Source organism: Balaenoptera ricei, chromosome 2 (assembly GCF_028023285.1).
Source record: "Balaenoptera ricei isolate mBalRic1 chromosome 2, mBalRic1.hap2, whole genome shotgun sequence".
NCBI classification, from domain to species: Eukaryota; Metazoa; Chordata; class Mammalia; order Artiodactyla; family Balaenopteridae; genus Balaenoptera; species Balaenoptera ricei.
The window spans coordinates 99,808,464-99,833,213 of NC_082640.1; the positions used below are offsets into that span (position 1 = coordinate 99,808,464).

The 24,750-nt window shown below is 43.4% G+C and overlaps 1 protein-coding gene across 1 annotated transcript in view; it reads right to left on the minus strand.

Annotated features, from left to right (window-relative positions):
- The window catches only part of SQOR (sulfide quinone oxidoreductase), a 46,166-nt gene that overhangs the window by 13,006 nt on the left and 8,410 nt on the right, over positions 1-24,750 (minus strand). Inside the window, exons 2-4 of the mRNA XM_059913367.1 lie at positions 12,145-12,395; positions 9,433-9,603; positions 2,507-2,560 (exon numbers count right to left, since the gene is read on the minus strand). Coding sequence (XP_059769350.1) covers positions 2,507-2,560; positions 9,433-9,603; positions 12,145-12,378 — 459 coding nt within the window. The 5' untranslated portion in view covers positions 12,379-12,395. The remainder of the gene's footprint in view (positions 1-2,506; positions 2,561-9,432; positions 9,604-12,144; positions 12,396-24,750) is intronic.

The following is a 24,750-nucleotide window of genomic DNA, read 5'->3' on the forward strand; positions in this document are numbered from 1 at the left end:
TAAGAGCAACTATTCCTCTGATTACTGACCATATCTTCTGCTGCAGTTTAAGTAGTTGTAATATTCTCAGTCTCAACAACAGTAACCATTTATTACCATAAAATCACCTTGCATTTTAATGTTTCTGCAGTTTCACATCTATGTTAATATTCACTCCATTCACTATACTCCTCTGAGGGAGGGGGTGGAATATTATTGACCCACAGACACAGACGAGGAAACTGAAGACCAAGGTTGAGACACCCACCTAGACTCTTACAGAACTAGATACCGAGGCCCCTGACCACTGCCTGTGGCTCTTCCCACAGGACCTCCACACTTCCTGGCTCCCAAAGAAAAACTCAGTATCCAAGAGACAAACAAACAGCAAATCTGCCTTCCTCGTTTTTCTCTAGTCTGAAGAAGTTGTTGTTAAGGAAAAGGGTGCCATAAAGTGATAACCAAGTTCCTTTTAAGGAGACTTGGTCATAAAGGGCAGTTTATGACGCCACTGAATCCAAGTTGCTTCTGGGAACCTTGAAGCAGGAGCCAGGAAAGTCTGAGAAAGAGATGAGATAACAGGCTGTGTGCTGGGAGCTGTGGACCGTCCTACTGCACTGAGCAGACCAGCAAGCAGGACACGGCGCTGCAGAGACCCCCTCGGGAGCTGGTGGGGGAAAGAGGCGGAGGCAGCTGGGCAGAGAGAAGCTGCTGCGGTTCAACAGAGCCCAGATCAGAGATCCAGCCCTTCTGGAGGCCCAACTACATTCCTGCCCCCGAGATCCAAACACCTTGGTATCCTCATCAAAGAAATCCCTTTTTGTTTACACTAACCTGGGTAGTTTTCTAGTATCTGCAAAGAGTGCTAAGTAACACAGTAGCCCTGGTAACGTTATTCATGTTCTCTTAGCCTCAGTTTCCTCATCTATCAAGAGGAGATAAAAATATCTACCTCACAAGCAGTTGTGAGGAATCAGTATTAGATTCCTAGCATGGTCCCTGTACATAGTAGAGACTCCATAGTAACAGTTACTTTTAAATATTATTATTATTATTTTTATTATTTTTATAAATTTATTTATTTTATCTTTTGGCTGTGTTGGGTCTTAGTTGCTGCCGCGCGGGCTTTCTCTAGTTGGTGGCGAGCAGGGGCTACTCTTCGTTTCAGTGCACGGGCTTCTCATTGCGGTGGCTTCTCTTGTTGTGGAGCATGGGCTCTAGGTGCACGGGCTTCAGTAGTTGTGGCAGATGGGCTCAGTAGTTGTGGCTCTTGAGTTCTAGAGCGCAGGCTCAGTCGTTGTGGCTCACGGACTTAGTTGCTCCGTGGCGTATGGGATCTTCCCAGGCCAGGGATCGAACCTGTGTCCCCTGCATTGGCAGGTGGATTCTTAACCACTGCGCCACCAGGGAAGCCCACTTTTAAATATTATTGTTTCTTGGTTTACTGCAAGCGGGTGCTAAGAACTCTCAGCGCTGGTCTCTTCAAACAGTCCTCCTCTCACAGCACCAGGCTGTCGGGGTGACAGGATGGTGGAGATGGGCTGTCTTTGCTAAGTCAACTCTGGTGGGCTTTTTAGGAGGCACGGACGTCCCAGAAATTGTAACTGGCACCTTTCTCCATAGAGTCTCCTCCACAGTTTGTCGTTATATGAGGCTCATGACCCATGGCACCAAACTCATCACACCTTCACAGCAACTCATGGCTTGTGTAAACCTTCACAGAACACGTCCCAGGTCATTTTCACTACACCCTACCCTGGACATGTCATGATTCTGGTTTTTTACACAGAAACACACTTCAAAGACCCTGCTGATCCAACTCAGATGTGGCCCTCACCTGGACCGCATTCCTGAAACCTGTGACCTGGTCATCACAATGCTTTATGTGCTTCAGCTACTTATCCACAGTCCCCAGTAAGCTTCTGGAAATCATAATTACTAACTCACCCCATTATGTCTTAGGAAAATAAATTTGAATCTCACAATTGTCAGAAGGCATCTGGTTCTCTAGCTCCCTGAAAAGGGAGGTCTAAGGAACTTCTAGGGCAGCATTTATATTGTGTCGGTCACTTCATTCTAAAAAACCCAGCTCTATGCAACAAAACTCAGACACCCTTCCAGCTCCTGGTAAGCTAACTGCTGGTATTCTACCTTTAAAGTCTGCTTAAGAATTCACAATCTAAATCTTACTTTCAAAGGAAAATTTTATCTGTAATATAACCAACTAAGTTCTACAGAGAAAGGTAGTTTTCTTGTAAGTGTGGAAAAGGCTGCTATTTTGCAAGCATTACCATCAGGCCATGGACACGCTGAACTCTGATTAAAGTTTAAAGCTAGAACATATCATGATCATTGACAGAATCTTAGAGAAGACTTTTTTAAAACCATAAAAAGACTGCTGAGAAATAAAACTAGAAGGGGATTTCTTAATACTCTTTCTTGTCAAAACGAATGTAAAGCAACTAAATGCGGTTTTGATCGTAGCATAAGTACGCCAGTGTAACATAAAAGTAGCTTAAAACAGTACCTTCTCGTAGTCCAGCTGAATTCCGAGAGCAATGATAAGATATTTGTAGGAAATCTGCAACACAAAAAAATGACATTTTAGACCAGGACCCAAAAAGTGGCAGCCCAAGGGCTGACTCAGGCCCCAAATGTGCGTGGCCAACACTGCGTTTCCATTTTTTTACCGTGACTGACTTGGGGCTGTGGGTAGTGGGCAGGAAAGCAGGCAGGGATGCACGTTCCAGTTTGCCATCATGCCCACCGTTCTCTGCTGCCTCACACCTCACGGCTTCACAAATATTGTATAACCTGCCTGGCCTCTGGGAGCTCGAGACGCCTGTATTTTTACACAGTGGAGAACAACAGCAAAGAGGCCACAGTGCTTCCCTAGTGCTTGTGTTAACACAACATTTTTCATGTTGAAGAGTGGGAGGATGACTTTCAAGTCTTAAAACAATCAGCTCTCTTTTTTTTTTTAACATCTTTATTGGAGTATAATTGCTTTACAATGGTGTGTTAGTTCTGCTGTATAACAAAGTGAATCAGCTATATGTATACACACATCTCCATATCTCCTCCCTCTTGCGTCTCCCTCCCACCCTCCCTATCCCACCCCTCTAGGTGGTCACAAAGCACCGAGCTAATCTCCCTGTGCTATGCGGCTGCTTCCCACTAGCTTTCTATTTTACATTTGGTAGTGTATATATGTCCATGCCACTCTCTCACTTCGTCCCAATTTACCCTTCCCCCTCCCCGTGTCCTCAAGTCCATTCTCTACTACGTCTGCGTCTTTATTCCTGTCCTGTCCCTAGGTTCTTCAGAACCTTTTTTTTTTTTTTAGATTCCATGTATATTTGTTAGCATACGGTACTTGTTTTTCTCTTTCTGACTTCACTCTGTATGACAGACTCTAGGTCCATCCACCTCACTACAAATAACTCAATTTCGTTTCTTTTTATGGCTGAGTGATATTCCAAAAACAATCAGCTTTCTTTAAAAGCTATCAGGCAACTTGTGAATCCCAAGCAAATCTGACCTGTCCTATGAATTGGATCAATATCGTAACTGAGAAACTGCTCTTTTGAGGGTCACTGAAAAGGATGTGTGTGATATAACCTACCTGATCTTGTTTAATGATCTGTTTGGAATTTAAAACTCCTCTCTTTAAATATGGGCATTGTGCTTACCCATGCTGAGGGCAAAAGTATCCATATTTATTGCGATGGAAATGGGGGTTTAGGATCAGAAGGAAGACAAGTTGAAGCACAAGAGTGTAAGCAAGAAGGATGTAAAGTGAAAGGACTTGCCTAGAAAACTGGAGAATGACTGCCATGACAGGAGCCCAGAATGGAGCCACAGGTGGTCACTGCCACATTCTTGTACCAAACAGAGAAGCACTTGTGTTATACAGCAGCAATGTTCTCCTCACTACATTGAACGCTCCTAGAGGATGAAGGTTATGTCTTGTTCCCTATAGTCCTAGAATCTAGCACAGTCACTAAATTAAAGTGAGGAAGTTGGTAATGCTTGTTGGATGAAAGGATAGGTGGATGATTGATTTCAGTTGCTTGTGAAAAATACAGTTTATCAAAGTGGACAGATAATATATACATCTTCACCTGTATGATTTGCCTACCCATATAGAGACCGGGTGCCCTTAAATTCCTTGGTCTGTAGGAAGGTGTACCAGGCCCATTAAATGGCTGAGTGAACTGTGTTGAGTCTTCAGGGTGTGAGGTCAGAGATGGCATGGGGTCTGGGGGTGGTGCCCTACAGGTAAGACATATGCATACTGTCAGCAAGAAAAGCCATTGGTTTGTGCCTGCCTTGATGGTTCTATTAGAGCATAATATTGATTATTTTAAGGACTAGTAACAGACATGCTTAAGATTATGAAAAAAAATAAATAAATAAGGGAGAATAAACCCTAAAGTAGCAAACAACACAAGAAATCCTCAAGTCTTTTGAATGAGTTCAAGCTTCCAGGCCAGAAGACCTAACTCTAAGGAACTGCAAAAACTTGTAGACAAAACTTTTGAGCAATTTCAGAGAACAGTGCAGACCCCGCTGGAAGGCTAAATATGGGCAAGTGTTCTAATTTTATACAGGGGATGGGGGAGGTAAATTCTGACACTAACAATTTAGTAAATAGGATGTTTAAACATTTCAAAATTCCAGGCTCATCTACTAAATAGATGTCTCGTAATAATTTAGAAAAAGAAAAGCATCAGCATGTGTTCACAGACTGTAAACCTGCTTTCCATCAGTCAGCAGTCAAATACTCTGCGGGCACAGGGTGGATACTCAATAAATATTTCCTTTTCCTTTTTTCCATGTATTCTTTTGTTTTTAATAGATCTTTATTGGAGTATAATTGCTTCACAATACTGTGTTAGTTTCTGTTGTACACCAAAGTGAATCAGCCATATGCATACATATGTCCCCATATCCCCTCCCTCTTGAGCCTCCCTCCCACCCTCCCTATCCCACCCCTCTAGGTCATCGCAAAACACCGAGCTGATCTCCCTGTGCTATGCTGCTGCTTCCCACTAGCTATTTTACATTCGGTAGTGTATATATGTCGATGCTACTCTCACTTCACCCCAGCTTTCCCCTCCCACCCCATGTCCTCAAGTCCATTCTCTATGTCTACATGTTTATTCCTGCCCTGCAACTAGGTTCATCAGTACCATTTTTTTTTTTTTAGAGTCCACATATATGTGTTAGCATATGGTATTTGTTTTTCTCTTTCTGACTTACTTCACTCTGTATGACAGACTCTAGGTCCATCCATCTCACTATAAATAACTCAGTTTCGTTTCTTTTTATGGCTAAGTAATATTCCATTGTATATATGTGCCACATCTTCTTTATCCATTCATCTGTTGATGGATATTTAGGTTGGTTCCATGTCCTGGCTATTGTAAATAGTGCTGCAATGAACACTGGGGTACATGACTCTTTTTGAATTATGGTTGTCTCAGGGTATATGCCCACTGGTGGGATTGCTGGGTCATATGATAGTTATATTTTTAGTTTTTTAAGGAACCTCCATACTGTTTTCCAAAGTGGTTGTATCAATTTACATTCCCACCAACAGTGCAGGAGGGTTTCCTTTTCACCATACCCTTTCCAGCATTTATTGTTTCTAGATTTTTTGATAATAGCCATTCTGACCGGTGTGAGGTGATACCTCATTGTAGTTTTGATTTGCATTTCTCTAATAATTAGTGATGTTGAGCATCTTTTCAGGTGTCTCCTGGCCATCTGTATGTCTTCCTTGGTGAAATGTCTATTTAGGTCTTCTGCCCATTTTTTAACTGGATTGTTTGTTTTTTTGATATTGAGCTCCATGAGCTGTTTGTATATTTTGGAGATTAATCATTTGTCTGTTGTTTCATTTGCAAATATTTTCTCCCATCCTGAGGGTTGTCTTTTTGTCTTGTTTATGGTTTCCTTTGCTGTGCAAAAGCTTTTAAGTTTAATTAAGTCCCATTTGTTTATTTCAAGTATTCTTTAAAAAATAATAACAGCAACATTTCTTGAGCATTCACTCTGTACAAGGCACTGTTCTGAATGTTTTACATGCTTTAATTCATTTAATCCTCACAGCAACCCAATGAAGTAGGTATTGTTAGTAGTACCATTTTACAGATGAAGAAACTGAGGCACTACTTGATCACAAAGATTTACTGAACACCTTCTATGTGACAGATATTGTGCTAAGTCCTGGACATACAACGCTGAACAAGAAAGACCCAGTTCCTACCCCTCCAGGAACTCAGTCTAGTGGGCAAGACAGACATTACCAGATAATCACACAAATAATTACTAAACCACAGAATGCTGTGATGGCATGTCAAGGGGGAACCTGACTAGTCTGGTAGATCAGGGAAGGCTTGCCTGAAGATGTCATCTCTAAGCTAACGATAAGCAGGAGTTAGCTAGGGGAAGAGGTGGAAGCAGCATGTGCAAATGTCCTGGGGAAGAAGGAGGCCAAGGTATTTGAGAGGCCAGTGTGCTGGAGTAGGAACAAGGAAGAGAACAGAACCAGGTTAAATCTGGAGAAGGAGCAAGGACCAGTCTACACGGGGCCTGGGGGACACATTCCAAACACACAGAACTCTGAATCAGGGAAAAGTCAGAGACACAGACACACTGAGGCTGGATTTCAGCAGTACCCTCACATTGTAAATAGGATAGGAAAGTGTAAACAAAGAATGGAAATGATTTGGTAAATTTTTTAATATTTTCAAAAGAATATTGACTGATTTATGTAAGCTAGAAAAAAGTTCTCTAGGGGCATGTTAAAGAATTAAAACCTTGAACTTAAATGAAACCATCATGGATAATGGCAAGGAAAAATTGCTAACTGGATGTCTGAATCAAAAATCTAAAAGATCCAGGCAGGCTGGGAGGGTGAACCAAAACCAAGAAGAAGAGACATTGTATGTAGATTTCTGATATCTGGCTATGCAATACTTTTGCTTAAAAAATCTCGGAGAAGAGTCTCACCAACTAATACCAACTTCTTTCGCAGCCCTAAAACAAGACTCTACAACTCTCCCAAGGGTCTAGGCCTTAGACGTCTAAGCAGGACTCAGAAGTGAAAGCACCTCCCAGTGCCTCTCATTCTCAAGAGATAAGACAAGTTTATGTTCCTTAAGATACACACAAACCCAATCACAGAGGACTCTGAGCTATTCCTATAATGCAAAGGGGTCTGACTAGGAGGCAGGCACTGCTGTACCAAAGGGGGATGTGTATTAGAAGATACAAGTCCGCTGGTCCCGTGATCTGGCAGCAGACTGGCAAGGGAAACGAGCCCCAAAACTCAATCTTGTGAATTGAGAACAATCTTGTGTTTAATCCAGTCTGCTCTCCTGGACATGCTGGGGAAAATATGGAAGCGTTTCAACAGGGAGAAAATAATATATAAAATTTTTAATTTAATGTAAATAAATAAATATGTCTGTATATATTTTAGGATGCGGGATGCTTGACTTGACAGTAGATCATGTGAAAAAGAGACCCAGTGGTTTGAAATGACCTCTAGCCCAGCATGAATCAGCACTGTGATAACTTGGCAAACGCTAGCTTGGATTCTATCTAGTTGCGGGAGAGAATGTCCCACTCTATTCTGGGCTGTTCTGTAGTGTTGGCTACTCTTCTAGGCACCTCTAGGGGCCACGGATCATGGGGACAAAACAAGCCAGATGATGTCTCAAGCAGGGTAAAGAGGGTAGTGAGAGGGCTGGAGCTCATGAAATCTGAGGAAAGTGGAGACAGGAGGACAAGTCTACCTGAGGAGAAGACTGACACAGACTCTAAGAGCCACCTTCAAATAGTTGGAGGGTTTCTCCACAGAAAAGAGAGAAGGCTTTCTCTCCCACACTACAGGAAGAATAAGGGGCAAGAACAGTATTATGGCTACTATCACCCTGGAGGCCCAAGAAAGAACAAAAAAAGAGGTTACAGGAGGGTAGATTCTGACTCATTAAAGGCAGAACTTGCATATAACCTGTCTGTCTATAAAAAATGAAGAGGGATAACTTGTCAGAGAAGTCCCTGGCCCTGGAAAGTGTAAATACTAACCCATTTTAAATTCAACCCCCTACCCCACGTGCCTCAATCCCAGTAATTAGGCTCTGTTTTTTTAAATGAATATTCATCACCTTCTAACACATTATATAACTTATTATGTCTACTGTTTATTGTATGTCTTCCTCCACTAGAAATATAAAATCCAGGACAATAAGGATTTTTGTCTGTTTTCATTCACTTATATATCCCTAAAACTGTACCTAGGTTATAATAATGCTTAATAAATATTGAGGAAGGAAGGAAGGAAGGGAGGGAGAGAGGGAGGGGAGGGAGGGAGGAAGGAAGGGGGGAAGGAGGGTTGGTTCAGGGTTGATCAGGGTTCAGGGAAAGGCTGCAAACAATCTCTGAACTCCTTGAAATTAAATGCAAAATTAGGTACATATATGCATTTTCTAGACTGGGCTAATTAAGATCCACACTCAGAAAGATCCATGACCTAAGGAAAGGTTGAGAATGCCTGGAGCCAATGGTCCCTGCTTAGAGCAAGGGGTTGGATCTGAAAGATTCCCACCAACTCTCAGATTCTACAGTTCTGTGAAAATGCTGGAGTGCCCAGTCTGGAGGGAGCCGGGTCAGGATATTAAGGCCAATAACACCCTGGGGGCCCAAGAACCATGGGAGCCCGGAACAGGCCTGTGCGGCACGATGGCTGTCTTGGGCTCAGCAGCAGATGAGGGGACACGATCCCCCGATGGCTCCTAAGCCTGTCTTCTCACTGTCCTGCCCTCATCCCCTCAGTCAGACACAGGGGCTGCAGTTGCTGAAAAGCTGTGATCCCTGTGTGGCTGGGGGTGGGGGGGGGGGGGGAGGAGACTTCTAAATGGTGCCAAGCAACCATGAGCCTCAAGCTGCAGCAGCAGCAATTCTCAGCCCTGGCACCACCGCAGTCACACAGTTCCCTAACAGCTCTGGCCGAGCTCCCCCGAGTGTGACTGGGATGGACACTTCCCAACACCCCCTTCCTCTGCAGGACCAGGGGTCAGATAGAGAGGCTGGCTGCTTCAAAGGAAAAAGGAGGGAGGTACCTGGTATTTTCACACAGAGCAGTAGTATTTGTTCAATAAAAATTCAGGCATATGATACTGTACCAAGCAATAGGACAAACAGTGGTGTTCAATAAATACTTGTCTTCGTTGTTCATTTATTAATTCAGCATCACTCCGTCCTTCCATCTATCCCATCCTCTGTTCCCCACACGCCTTCCCATCTCACGCAGTATTCAGCACACACACACACGCACACACGCACATGTATACCGCCCTCTTACCATGAAGCTGTCCAGTTTGATAACGGCTGTGCGTTCAATACAAGCCCTCAGGTTAACAAAAGCCAAAGGACGGTTACCTCCTTGTCGTTGTCTGTGTGGATGCAGTTCTTGTCTGGGTTCAGATCAACCACTCTAGCTTTGATCCACTCTACACCAGATGGAATCACACTCGCTGTGGGACGGCCAGATGAGGCTAATGGTTTGGCACCAGCTCCCACCAGGGTCCAGATTGGCTGGTAGAAATGTCTCTAAGGAACAAAGTATTTGGAGATTCATTTCAATGTGAGGCCGATCCAAAGGGTCATAGCTGAAAGTACATGAGCTAGACTCTCTCAATTCCTCCCTCCAGACCCTTGGAGCATCACAGAGAAAAGTCTCCAGAAGGTTAGTCTTCCCGCCACCGACTCCACTGATGTCTCCTACTGTGTTAAGCTCTGAAGGGCAGTCACCTACGAAAGAATTCTGCCAAGATCAGCAAAAAAAGCCATAAACTATCTTTAGTGAGCACTGTATTATTTATTGCTTAAATAATACAGATTTAAGATTTGGTGTTTAACATGTACATGTTACATATACATGCATATAAGCACACACACATTATTAATCCATTTATGTGCACGGATATAAAGAAAAAGTGAGCCCCAAAACCTAAATATGGTTCCTCAGAAATTTGTGAGGTAAGTCTGAAAAGTTTACTGCCGCTTTGGGGATGCTCAAAACTTCATTAACTTCCCACTGTGTTTCCCAAGCCCATGGGGAGGACTACAGACATCCCCCATCAGCACTAGGATCCCTCTTCTCCTTTCTCAGAGGCATCAGATCCTACCATGATACCCAAACTTCCAGTATTTTCTGGAGTTCTTCTGCTTCAGATGGTCCACTCTTGATCTCAGTTAGTTGTGAAAGTTCTAGGCTCGGGGCCAAAGGGCATATTGGCTTAATGGTCTCTGAGAATTCCAATGCAACCATGGAGTAGACCAGGGGACCAAGAGATCTCAACATTGTCAAAATGCCTCATACTGGCCAGAAAGAATTGCCCACACCCCCAGAGAGTGAAGAGAACATAAGGAACAGCTCTGCAATCTCCCTACAGCCATAATGCATGGGATCAAAGATAAGGGGGGCAGAGGTCTCCAGTTGTGAGAGCTCAACGATTTCAAGTCCATCTTAAACAGAAAAGGGAATGAAAATACAAACTCGGATTATTTTTTAGACTGCAAACAAGCACAAGCTCTAGCAGTCACTAAACCAGACACAGGAGGGAAAGTGCCAAAGGCCTGAGCCGCTGGCAGCTCCTGCGACAGCCCCTGTCACGCACTTCCTCACAGAGCGGGACAGACCCCATTCTGGCCTCCTGAATTGTGTCCAGTGCCTTGGAGGGGCCTGTCTCATCACAAAGAGTAGCCCCACCGGGAGGCCTTCCATGCGTTAGCTACAATCCACCACAGGCCACCTGATACAGCTCTCAGACCACTGTCATTTCAAATGTTGTCCCTGAATTAAAGTCACTTTTAAGAGGAAATAGACGGAGAGGGTCCTCCAGTCTCCCCACAAGTCACAACCTACCAGTTGGAGATTGCAGAAAAGCCCTGGGCAGCCTCGTTTGGTACTGAGAAGACTTCCTGAAAAGGACCGTGCCTTTCTTGCCCTACCCTCCTCCACCAAACCGGCACCAGATCCATTTTGCTTTTTCCTCCCAAAGATACAGCTTCCCACTGGTGCACACCCAGTTCCTTAGGAAACGTTAAGCCAACCGCCAAAATGCTTGACTATTTTTTGAAGCTTTGGACAATCTTAAAATATTTTTCATGAAATAGTGCTTTACAAACACTTCCCAACTTCCCTCCTCGTGTCTGCTAGCTTTTTCTGCTTTATAATCTGTTTATAATCTCTTACACTTATATTTCTCAAACCCACTGACACCTTTTCAGTGGGTTTTTACCTTCCCCCCCCCCCCCCCGCCCCTCAACTCATCACCCTTTCTCCAGACTGGAACAGGGAAAGGAAGGTGCAACGGCCACTGATTTTCCTCTGGACATGAGACTGAAGGTGGAGGATGACACGAGTTGAATTGTTTCTCTCCAAAAAATATGCTGACGTCCTAACCCCAGGACCTGCGATCGTGACCTTATTTGGAAATAGGGTCTTTGCAGATGTAATCAAGTTAAGATGGGGTCATGCTAGACTAGAATGTCCTTGACCTCTAATGTCTATCCATCAGACTGTCTAACGTCTAATCCAATGACTGGTGTCCTTATAAGTAGGTCATGTGAAGACACAAGAGCCACACAGAGAGAAGGCCATGTGAAAACAGAGGCAGAGATCGGAGCGATCTACAACAAGCCAAGGAACACCAAGGACTGTCCACAACCACCTAAACTAGGAGAGAGGCATGAGACAGCTTCCCCTTCCCCCTCAGCCTTCAAGGGGAGCATGGCCTTGCTAACACCTTGGTTTTGGACTTCTAGCCTCCAGAACTGCGAAAGAGTAAATTATCTGTTGTTTTAAGCCACCCCCTTTATGGCAATTTGTTATGGCAGCCCTAAGAAACTAACAGAGAGAAGAACATAAGCCAAGAGATCTGTCCTCGCTCTCCCCCTCCCCCCACCTTCTCCCAATTCTTTGGGACAACCTGCTTTTTATGCCCAGAAAGAGAAGCACTAACCTGGGAACATGGTGGCCTAGGCATGACAGTCATCCCCAACCCAGCCCCTAACCTACGCATGCATGTGCACGACACACACACACACACACACACACACACATGCACTCAAAAGGGGGAGACTTACCTCGCTGGGCTCAATGATGGCCACATTCTCTGCGCCCACTTTCCTCTTCATGCGGGCAGCCATGGTGATCCCACCACTGCCCCCACCCAGCACCAGCACCTCATAGTGGTTCTTGGCTGCGAGGCTGGCCCCTGTGTGAAGCTGAAGTGGTTTGGCCTGCTGACAGCCCAGCCTGAGGAAGCAGGCAAAGAGTCGGACACGGGGGCCAGACACCACAGCGGCCAGCGGGGTCATCTTCAGGCTGGATCAGGCTAGAAAGGAACAGATAAGGCTCTGTGTAAGGAAGGAGCCACTATGGGACCAAAGCATTTTCATTCACGGAGGGAGGGGAGGCTGGCATCTGGCCGGCTCTAGCTGGTTGCCGCCGTTTCAACACCACCTTCCCACCTGGCTGTGGTCAAGAGCTTCTTGGGAATGCTCCACAGATGGCTAACAATTGGCTAAGCTTTCCTCTTCTCCCTTTCCTCCTCCTTTCGGGACATCTCAGACTTTGAACCAAGTAACTCTCATCTTTTAAGTTCTCCTCATAATGTGCCTGTACCTCTCCTTGTCCCTCCCTAAAGCTAGGGCATCATCTACGGTATCCCGCTGTCATCCTTCTCCTCTCAGGCACATTCCTCAATTCTTTCTTTGGCTTTTCAGTCCACCAAATATGTATGAGTCTACAGATAGACATCTGAACAATCCCTTGCCACAAAGGGCACCTGAGACCTTGCTGAAACAGAAATAGTCCAGCAAGAATCTCACCTTCTCTGTAGCTCAGAGTTCAGGCCAAGGTAATCAGAGCCTCAGCCCCACTAAGAAGTACCCGGATCTGCCTGCCCAGCGACACACGATTTAAATCACTGGCTACAGACACATAAGCAAAGGCCCTCCATATCTTTGGCAGTTTCAACCAGATGATGCAAAAGCCATAAAAGGAGCCCTGCCTGGTATCATAAAGTTATATTTTATGAAAAGAATCTGCATATGCTGCTGACCAGTCTTTTATTATAACCAATTCGGTAAATAATCTCCCCTTTATAGTTTTTCCAAGAGACACACTTTACCTTTAGGAAAAGGTGTTTCTGCTCTGAGCAGCTGGTGCTTTGGCAGTGAGGAAATGAAGGCGTCTCAGAAACTGGCCTTGGCGTCATCCCATCCATAGATCCGGCCTTACATCTTGGATACAGTCTATTTTATAACTTGAGGGGTCCAGACCAAACTATCTCCCTCCCTGCGTATTACAGCACCCCAAATTCCACCATCAAGCTCATCCCTGTGGGTTCAACAATGCTCCAGGAACCGTTTATTAAAATGCAAGTACCCAGCTGGGGGATAACACTTCTAGCTGCTAAGTTCACTAACTTCTTAGTGGGAACAACTTAATTATATGACTTCCCCCGCCAGTGGAGAAGAGGAAGGCTACACGAGGGAATTAGAGAGAGCTGGGAGGGAAAAACCCTATGAAAGGAAGAAAGAAGGGCCCTGGAGGAGTGAGAAGGAGGGGCTGGAGTGATGATTTTAATTAAGATTAACTCTACTCCAGTGTTTTGGAACCCCTGACAACTTCCTCAATATTTCAGATCTGAAAAGCAACCCAGAGCTGGGGGGAGGGACATGGGGGCCACAGAAAGTGGGGCAGGCTCATACACTGTTGCCACAAGTTTAAATCAGTATGACCCTTATAGAAAACATTTCCATCCTTTGACCCTGCATTTTCATTTCTGGGACTCTGTTCTAAGGAAGTAACCTCTAATACTTAAGAAGACAAACCTTTACAAAGATATATCTCACATATTCATTCATAATACGTTCAACCCTGAGTTAACTGGTTTGTGGATTGGATCTGATTATGTCCTGGTTACAGAAAAAAACAACTGCAGGTTCCACACTGGCCAAGGAAGGCTCAGGCTCCAGACTATTCTAACCAAGGCTAATTTATGATTACTTCTCTTTTAAATATGGGGGGGGTGTGCGGGGAGATGGGCAGGAATAGCCATCTGCATGTTAAAACTTTGGGGAAGGGGTAAGTAAAATATGGTTACAAAAGATGACCTATGTAGTCTTTTCAAATTTTGTTTACATAATTAGTTTTCCAGAATAATTATGTTATGATCAGGATATAAATTGGAATTACAATATGAGCAATAAAAAACAGCAAAATGTTAACACTGGGTAAGTGGTTTTTCTCTGGGTTTTAGAATAATGGGTGATTTTGACTTCTGCTTTTCTGTATCTTATAAAATATCTACTGTACACATATATTAATGTTATAATAATGAAATCTATTTTGATGACAATAACAAACATGTACTAAGTCCTTTACATAAACATTTAACTTGTGAGATGGCTGTCATTATCATCCCCATTTTACAGATGATAAAACTGAGGCAGGGAGCTCACAAATGGTGGACTGTGATTTGAACCTGGGCACTTTAGTGCCAGAGCCTCTGCTTTAAACCACTATATCTATTATCTCTATCAACAACAACAAAACAGTGCTTACATGATAATCTTAAATGAAAAAAATCCAGATATCTTTTCCACACTTCCCACAAAAGGGAAACCATTTTTTGCACGGTACTGACACCTAAATATTAGCAATGTTTTGATAACACTATAATTGATTTTTTTGCCTCTTCTTTACATGTGCTTTTCTCACGTTTTCTTTAATGAGCTTTAAATTTTAAAAATCACTCAATTTGGTTTTATTTGTTTGGTTGGGTATTTTGTTTGTTCGTTCTTTGTTTCTTAATCATTGAGGAGTGGAGGAAATCACCAAGTAGGATATTGCTGTTTGCTAGGGAAGAAGATATTTTATGGTGAATAGACAGTCGTCACATCCTGCCTTTGTATATGTCCACAGAGCAACGGAATCACAGCAAAACTCCTCGCTTGCCTTTTAGGGAAACCACTTTTTCATGGTCCTGACACAACATCTTAACTCCATGGAAAGAGTTACAAAATAATGATCTAAAAGGAGGCCTGGCTAAGTTTCTGATTTCCAGCCACGCCATCTGAGGCTCTTCAACCTCCTAATTCCCTTCCAGCCTAATACCCCATGGTTCTCCTCTTGAAAGAGGAAGAGGTTATGCAAATATTTCCTTCATTCGGCCAAGAAGGCTAGTTCTGTTTTATTTCAGCAGTTACCCGTAGCCTATTTCTGGATTCAGTGTAAATAAACACAAAGTCCTCTGAACCAGTTCTATCAACTTCATTAATAACAGTCATCAAGCAGAATATCCTGGCCTTTGCAGTCAAATTTCACTTGTGAACCATAAACAAAAATTTCACAAACATAAAAGAACGTGTTAGAGGAAATGTTCCAAGTTTGAAAACACTTGAAAATCTCAGGAACACTCTCATTCTAACAATGTAATGTCGTCCTCACTTTCGGATCAGAAAAACCAGAACCACAATCTAATGCTATTTGTGGAGAAGGTAGGGCATGATACAAAGTCAAAGACCAGAAAAAACCCAGGACAATAATGCATAATCATAATTTTTTAGTATCCCACTTTGGAACTGTGGTATAATAAAATATATATATTTGGACTTTATTCCCCGTTCATGGTACAAAGCTCCTAAAACCCTTGGAATTTCCTGGGTGATAGGAGTTGTTATTCAATAGCAAATAATAATAAGGAGCCCCTTTCAACCATAACTGTTTATGTTAATGAAGAGACTCAGGATGGGACCCCTAGATAGCTTCACGATGGAGGCCGTTCACCAGAAAGACCAAACATGTCATTAGAGGGTTGGAATTTTCAGCCCCGCCCCCAGTTTCTATGAGGAAATGGGGCTGGAGATTGAATTCTATAAAAACTCTTGCACAGGGGCTTCCCTGGTGGCGCAGTGGTTAAGAATCCGCCTGTCAGTGCAGGGGACACGGGTTCAAGCCCTGGTCCAGGAAGATCCCACATGCCGTGGAGCAACTAAGCCTGTGGCTACAACCACTGAGCCTGCGCTCTAGAGCCCGCGAGCCACAACTACTGAGCCCGCGCGCCTAGAGCCCGTGCTCCGCAACAAGAGAAGCCACCGCAATGAGAAGCCCGCGCACCGCAACGAAGAGTAGCCCCCGCTCTCCGCAACTAGAGAAAGCCCACGCGCAGCAACGAAGACCCAACGCAGCCATAAATAAATAAATAAGTAAAATTTAAAACAACAAAAAAAACCTCTTGAACAATGAGATTCTGAGACCTTCCAGGTTGGCGAACGTGCTGAAGTGCTGGGAGGGTGGTGACACACCCAGAGAGGTCATGGAAGCTCTGTGGCACCTCCCACCCTCTCCCCCGACCCCACCCCATACCTTGCCCTACACATCTCTTCCATTTGGCCATTCCTGAGTTGAAATAAGCTTTATAAGAAACTGGTAAGCAGGGCTTCCCTGGTGGCACAGTGGTTAAGAATCTGCCTGCCTAATGCAGGGGACACGGGTTCGAGCTCTGGTCTGGGAAGATCCCACATGCCGTGGAGCAACTAGGCCCGTGAGCCACAACTACTGAGCCTGCGTGTCTGGAGCCTGTGCTCTGCAACAGGAGAGGCCACGACAGCAAGAGGCCCGCGCACCGCAATGAAGAGTGGCTCCCGCTTGCCGCAACTAGAGAAAGCCCTCACACAGAAACGAAGACCCAACACAGCCAAAAATAAATAAATTAATTAATTAATTAAAAAAAAAAAAAGCTATGGATTCTTATAAAAAAAAAAAAAAAAGAAAGAAACTGGTAAGCATAAGTGAAGTGTTTTCCTGAGTTCTGTGTGTCATTCTAGCAAATTATCAAACCTAAGAGGGCATCCTGGGAGCCCCAAAATTTGTAGTCAGGCAGGCAGAAGTGTGGGTCGCCTGGGATGCCATTTGCAGCTCTGGGATCTAACATCAGAACTGAATTGTTGAACACCCAGTTGGCGTCAGAGAACTGGTTGGTGTTGGAAAAGACATACACCTGGTGTTAGAAGTAGTGTCAGAAAATATCAACAGGAACCAAGAGAAATTTCTGACATTGACCTAAACCAAGTCTAGAGCAACAATCGAAAAACCAGACAATTGAAGAAAGCAGGTCACACAATCTTAACCAGAATGAAAAAAAAAAAAAAAAAAAAAAGAAAAGGCCAAACTTGACCCTGAAGTCAACAGAAAAGAAATAAAAAACCTCTGTCAACAAAATAACTAAGGAGCATAAATGTAAGTCTCTGAGTCTCCCTAGAAGGTAGCCTGAAACACATCTACCTGTTAGGTTAAGAAATAAGAATTACCCACTAAGGATGCAGAAAAATGCAGCTGCTTTCTCTCTACCCTCTTACGAGGTGAAACACACACTTTTTAAAAGAATCAATAAATAGGGCAAAGTTAACTTTCATTTAACAAGTGGCACATTTATTTAATTGAAATAAATGTATTTCATATAACAAATACATGTCCTAGTTAAATAACGTTATGCTTTTAAGTTAGATAAAAATTCAATTAATGCTACATCAATTGAGTGCTTCCTTCAAAGAATCAAAATAAATGCTTTGTTATAGCTGTAGTAAAATCCCTGCTGATTGAAAGATAAGACAGCCTGCTAGGCATCTCCTACTTACATTGCTGGCTGCTGACTCCAGACCCCCTGGTCTAGACAAGTCTTTGGGACTCCACACCTCTCACAGCCAGCCTTTCTGGGACAAGCCGCAGACTGCCAGTGTCGAGAGCTCCCTAATCCTATGCCACGTGCATGCCACTCACTGGGTGTCAGCTAGGACACTTGGCTCAGTTCAAACAGAGCTGGCCTCTAAACAAGGATTATTCAGAGCATCTTAATGAAAGACCCATCAGGCCAGCAAGACTTAGTCCACCTTTCAGCTATTTTTGCTCTTGAGGAAACAGGGGGTCTTTGTATGGGTCACAATTGTCTTATCTCAAGCCCATGCCAGGCTGGGCCCTCATTGCTTTCGGTTTCAATAACTACAAGGCCAACCTTTATTATATCGTCTTTGTAGAAAACTTCAAAACTCAAAGAGGAAAACAGACAATGAACAGCCTCCACCTCTCACCACCCACCCCGTTCCTACCTGACCTCTGGGCCTCCAGCTTCCCAGCCAAGCTTATGCTGAGCTGTCTGGATCCCTGTGGGTCCTAGTCTCTGAGACACAAGTGAACCTTGTCTACACAGCATGGGTTGGGCTTACACCTAGTGCCCAGGTGGTAAGACTCCTGGAAGGCTCTTCCTCCTCCATTAGCTCCTCCCCCTTGGGCTTGCTGGGCCTTTTAACTTAAATCAGCCAAGGCTATCATCAGTTATTTACATCTCTCAACAAAATTACTTCCAGAAGACAGGGTACAATAAGAAAAAGTAGGGAGAAACTATCATAATAATAATAACTAACATTTACTGAGTGTTTACTAGTTGTACTTATGCTGTCTCAGAGACAATAACTTCGTAAAGAGGGTGTTAGTATCCCCATTTTACAGACGAGAAAATTGAGGTTTAGTGTAAAGTTAGAGCACCTGCCTAAGGTCACCTCACTGATTGAAGAGCACACTTTAATTCAAACTTACTCCTCAATTGAGTTCTCACAGTGTTAGACCTAAGAGATAATTCAGGGAAAATGCCTACCAGCTGAATTTTATTTAATTCAAATGTAAAGTAGCTTATGCCCCAGGGAGTGAGTTGGGAGGGAATATATGATATTAAATTTTAGCTTATTAAAGAAATTGGAAGAAGAAAATTTAAGTTTTTTGGGGGATGAGTGAGGTAGAATAATAGTATTGATGTAAGTTTTTATGGGCCCTTAAATTTTTAAAATACTGGGATTCTTGCAGTTTAAATGATTTGGAATTTGCTCAAAAATATTACAGGAGGTGAGTAGGTGGGAGTGTAGATGACATCAGATTGGCCATGAGTTGATAATAATTTTTTTTAATTGAAGTATAGTTGATTTACAATGTTTCAAGTGTACAGCAAAGTGATTCCATTATATATATATATTCTTTTTCAGATTTTTTTCCATTATAGGTTATTACAAGATATTGAATATAGTTCCCTGTGCTATACAGTAGGTCCTGGTTGTTTATCTATTTTATATATAGTAGTCTGTATCTGTTAATCCCAAATTCCAAATTTATCCCTGCCCCCCCTTTCCCCTTTGGTAACCATAAGTTTGTTTTCTATGTCTGTGAGTCTACTTCTGTTTTGTAATTGTAAGTAAGTTCATTTGTATCATTTTTTTAGATTCCACATATAAGTGATATCATATGTTATTTGTCTTTCTCTGTCTGACTTACTTCACTTAGTATGATAATCTCTAGGTCCATCAACATTGCTGCAAATGGCATTATTTCAGAGTTGATAATAATCTGAAGCCAATTTATGGATATATATACGGGCATTCCTTGTGATAATCTGTGAATTTTTGTATATGCCGGAAAGTTTCCTCAATAAAAAATTAAAATGAACGAATGAATGAAACAGCAAAAAACAGTGTGTCAGGGTGGACATTACCTTTGCTCTTTAGTCACTGAAATGTTAAGGTCTAAGCATATTTCAAGTAATAGCAAGATAACAGAAATACAAGTAGTAGCAACACAATTATAATACTTCCCTCCCATGTGCCTAGAGCTTTACAATTCACAGGACCCATACCTGAGTCTACACTGGAGGTATTGATACCACTTTACAAATGGGAAAACTGAGGCTCAGAGGGCCAAGGTGATCTTCCAAAGGTCACTTGAATCTGCAGCAGGGTCAGAGCTACAGTGAGTCCTTTCCGTGAACAGCAACTTTTTCTGAATGCCCTTTGGAGCAGCAATGCAGGCATTAGCGGGAGCCTGCAATTCAGAGGTGGAGAGCTCCCAGTCTGGACCTTCTCCCAGCTCCGGATCTCAGGATGACCTCTTTGCTGGGGCCCCACATGCCATCTCCCAGAAGGGCAGCCCCCCAGGCAGGGGCAGATCCAGGTGTTATGGGCAGTGAAGCCTATACAAGTTGGGGACCCAAAATTACAAATACAAAATTAGATAGTTAATATTAATTTTGAATGAGAAAACAAGTCCAAATAAATGTCCGGATCCTTGGTGAGTCAAGACCCTTCTGAGATCTCTTTTAGGCAGTTTATCAGAAACATAAGCATAATGCTTTCTGGTTATAACCTGGCTACCCCTCCGCTCCTGGCACTCCCAGCACCCACAGAGACCCGTGCAAGAGAGAGGCCCTGAAGCTTAAACTTCATTTGCTTCTGGGTAAATCCACCTCTAGTGCCTACTGCACTCCTCTAGGGCACTCTGCCCGCCCACCCCTCTGGGACTCACTGAACTGGCCTGGGCCCTCCCTCTACCAGTTCTGAGCTCTGCCAAAGCCCCTCCCACCCCTTGCCAGCATACCATGCCTCCTTTGGACAATCTGAAGCTGGATCCTGATCCCTATTGGAAAACTGGCTCATCACTGTACCATCTCAGACTCCTATGTGCCAGGCACTGTGCTAGGCACTAGAGGTAGACATATCCCCATTTCACCAGCTGAAAAAAGTGAGGCTCCAGGAGACTGGTTACATCAAGGCCACACAGCCAAAAAAGGACAAAACCAGGATTAAACCGGAGTGGATGGAAAGGAGAGAGGGAGAGAACCAAAGCAAACATCATCCCTTTCCCTATTATACAAAGGGCACTCCTGGAAATTGGCTCACACCATTATGGAGGCTAAGGCCCAAGATCTGCAGTCAGCAAGCTGGAGATCCAGGAGAGCCAATGGTGTCGTTTCAGTCCAAAGGAACAGCAGGCTCAAGACCCAGGAAAAGCTGATGTTTCAGTTCAAGTACCAAGGCAGGAGGAAACCAATGTCCCAGGTCAAGGCAGGCAGACACGAAGGGTTCTCTCTTCTTCGTGGGAGAGTCAACCTTTTTGTTCTATTCAGACCTTCAACTGATTGGATGGCACTACCCACACTGAGGAGGACAATCTTCTTTACCCAGTCTACTGATTCCTCCGGAAACACCCTTATAGACACACCCAGAATAATGTTTAACCAAGTATCTGGGCACCCTGTGGCCCAGTCAAGTTGACACATGATATTAGCCATCACACCCTCTGACTTAAACTATAAAAGGGCAGGTCCAAATATGGAAAAATCTCAGGAAGGAAATTGTCACTGTGACTGGATTGCCAGGAAAATACCAAACATTGCCCCCCAAATGCTATGGTTCCTTAATGTGATCTCATCTCAATCTGAAGTACATGCAAGTATGTAGGCATATTTGTGGCACTTATCAATGGCACTGAATAAGACACTTCATGAAACCTTCCTGGAGATATTTTGAATCCTACTGTGTTAATCATGTTTTTAATTTCTGTATTTTATGATTGTTTGACATTTGGGGGCTTTGTTAATCCTAAAGAGACTGCCCCTCTCAGGGCTAACCAGCTCCTAAAGACAGTAAACAACTCAGTCTAGGAGCACACTTTTGATAAGTAAGCCAACAAACCCAGAGTCCATACCTGAACCACTTCCTCTGTCTGGCTTTTACATTCGAGAAGGCAACATTCTTTTGCCCTAATCATCCCAGGACCAGACATCAGACAACTAGGGCAGCCCCTATAGGCCAGAGCCCACTAAAATTATTCAAATTAGCCAATCCCAAACCTGGTCTGTCTGTTCCCCCTGCCTCATGAAAACCACATTACAGGTTTTCCTTAATTTTTCTGCCTCCTGACCAACCTGCATGCTTCCCCATGTGGCCCTGGTACATGGTGTACCAGGCCTCCCATTCCTAGGGAACTAGGAGTCAAATCTTTGTCCTTCATGGCAGTCATCTCCTGATGTGCTGGTTTCACCATGCCTGATTGAAAACAAATCCCAGGTACATTTTAATACACTACATTAAAGTGCATTCACTACTGTCCAGTCAGATGGAAGATTTTACATGTTTAACAAATTTTGCTCTACTCCTTCTCCTTACAAACTCGCTGAACTGTCAGGTGGCATTTAAAATGCAATTTAATTACATATTACTGTCGAATGCTATAATTATGTGAGTGAGTGAGCCAAATTTTGCAACTAAATAACATAGCTACGGTATGATTTTTTAATGCAATAATTACTCCTGAAGAATACAGCACTGGGCCGTCCTCTCTTTTGTCCCACTCTATCAATGTATTGAAACGAGATATCTTCTCCAACAAGGAAAGTTTTCACATATATTTTAGCCATTTAACGTTGATAAAAGAGAGGTGTCACCAGCCAGAAGTGCTCAAAAAACATCACCTATTTTTATTTACAGATTTATTTCCTACACAAAAGGCATGCAGATTAAATTACATTTAGCTATGCTAAATGTGCAATCGTTATCTTTATGGAAAGAAAGAGTTACATGAAATCTGCATGGTCACAATTCTGCTGTATCTAAGAATGTTTCTACAAGTATTCGTTAAGTACCTACTACATACAAGGAGGACCTGTGCAGATGGACAGAAATTTCCCCACCCAGTCCTGGTCCCATTCCCAGTCTATTAGCTTTAGATGCTAATGGACGAACAGCAGAGATTGCCAGTTACTGATAATGTAGGCCAATAATAAGGTGAGCCAAATTTCAGGGGAAAGGTGTTTGTTTGTTTGGTTTTGGCCGCACTGTGTGGCCTGCAGGATCTTAGTTCCCCAACCAGGGATCAAACCCAGGCCCCCTGTAGTGGAAGCGTGGAGTCCTAACCATTGGACCACCACGGGATTCCCCAGGGGAAAGTTTTTTTTAATGTTAGAAGGTCTAATTTAAATAATGGAAGGTTAAAGGTAGTGAGATGTGTGTACATCTTTCCCTTTCTAGCTTGAGTAGGGATGTGTCCTAGTGCTTTGTGTTTTCCTGTATATTCAACAGAGTTTTTCTGAATGAATTAAGTTCTACCTTAATTCACTGTGTACACATCTGACATATAAAGGTATTGAATAAATCCATCCATCTGCTAATTCATTCTATGCTCTAAATGTTTGTGCCCTCCCAAAATTCATACGTTGAAATCCTAACTCCCAAAGGTTATGGTATTAGTAGGTGGGGCCTTTGGGGGTGATGAGGTTATGAGGGTGGAACCCTCATGAATGGGATTAGTGCCTTATAAAAGAAGGTCCAGGGAGATCCCTCACCCCTTCTACTATGTGAGGACACAGGGAAAAGACATTGGCCCTGACTCAACTATGCTGGCACCTTGATCTTGGACTTTCCAGACTCTAGAACTGTGAGAAATAAATTTCTGTTGTTTATAAGCCACTCAGTCTGTGGTACAGTAGTCCCTCCTTACTCACAGTTTTGCTTTCTGTGGTTTCAATTATCCACAGTGAACTGCAGTCCAAAAATACTAAATGAAATTAAATTTTTAATTTCAGAAATAAAAAATTCATAAGTTCTAAACTGCATGCCATTCTGAGTGGTGTGATGAAATCTCACGCCATCCCACTCTGCCCCACCTGGGACATCAATCATCACTTTGTCCAGCGTATGCTGCCCCTTAGTCACTTAGTGGCCACCTCGGTTATCAGATCAACTGTATTTCAGTGCTTGTGTTCAAGTCACCCTTGTTTCACTTAATGAAGGCCCCAAAGCACAAGAGTAGCGATGCTGGCAATTTGGATTTGCCAAAGAGAAGCTGTAAAATGCTTCCTTTAATTGAAAAGGTGAAAGTTCTTGACTTAAGAAAATAAAAGAAATCATACACTGAGGTTGCTAAGATCTACAGTAGGAATGAATCTTCTGTCCACGAAATAATGAAGAAGGAAAAAGAAATTCGTGTTAGTATTGATGTTGCACCTCATACCGCCCAAGTTACAGCCCCGGTGTGATAAGTGCTTAGTTAGGATGGAAAAGGCATTAAATTCATACAGCAAGATATTTTGAAGACCACATTCACATAACTGTCATTATAGTACATTGTTATAATTGTCCTATTTTATTATTGTTGTTGTTAGTCTCTTACTGTACCTAATTTATAAATTAAACATTATCACAGGTATGCACATAGAGGAAAAAACATAGTATATACAGGATTCGGTACTATGCATGGTTTCAGGCATCCACTGGGGCGGGGGCAAGGGGGTGGGTCTTGGGACGTATTCCCCCACTGATAACAGGGGGCTACTGTGTTTGTTATAGTGGCCCAAACAGACTAAGACAATTACTGAGATCCTATCCTTCATTACGCCAGGAGATGTGCTGGGTGCTGGGAAAAAAACCAGTGAACGTGTCACATCAGGTCCTTGTGCTGACGGAACTTACATTCTAGTGGAATGCAGTACACGTTAGCCCCTCACCGCCGACTATTATTCCCTTCTGAAGTGCCCCTTCCTGTTTCCTCATCTTAGCCGTGGCCCAAAGTGCAGTCCAAGTCGCAGCTTCTCTAGTCCCTCCAGCCCAGGTTGCTTCTACAAGTCGTGGTACCTGTCTTGCCCTTCTTGGAATCTTCTTGTGGTCACTGTTATTTGTTGGCATTTTGATGCATCTGTTTTCTCAGAGAGATTGAAACCTCTTGATGGTTGGAGACCCTGGTTCTAACTCTGGTCCCATCTATCCCCACAACACTTATCGAGTATCTGGGCCCTTCTTGTCAACCCTGGGGTCCAAACAGTTGGTGGCAACAGGCAGAAAACCTCTGCAGCCTACCAGGAGTGTAGC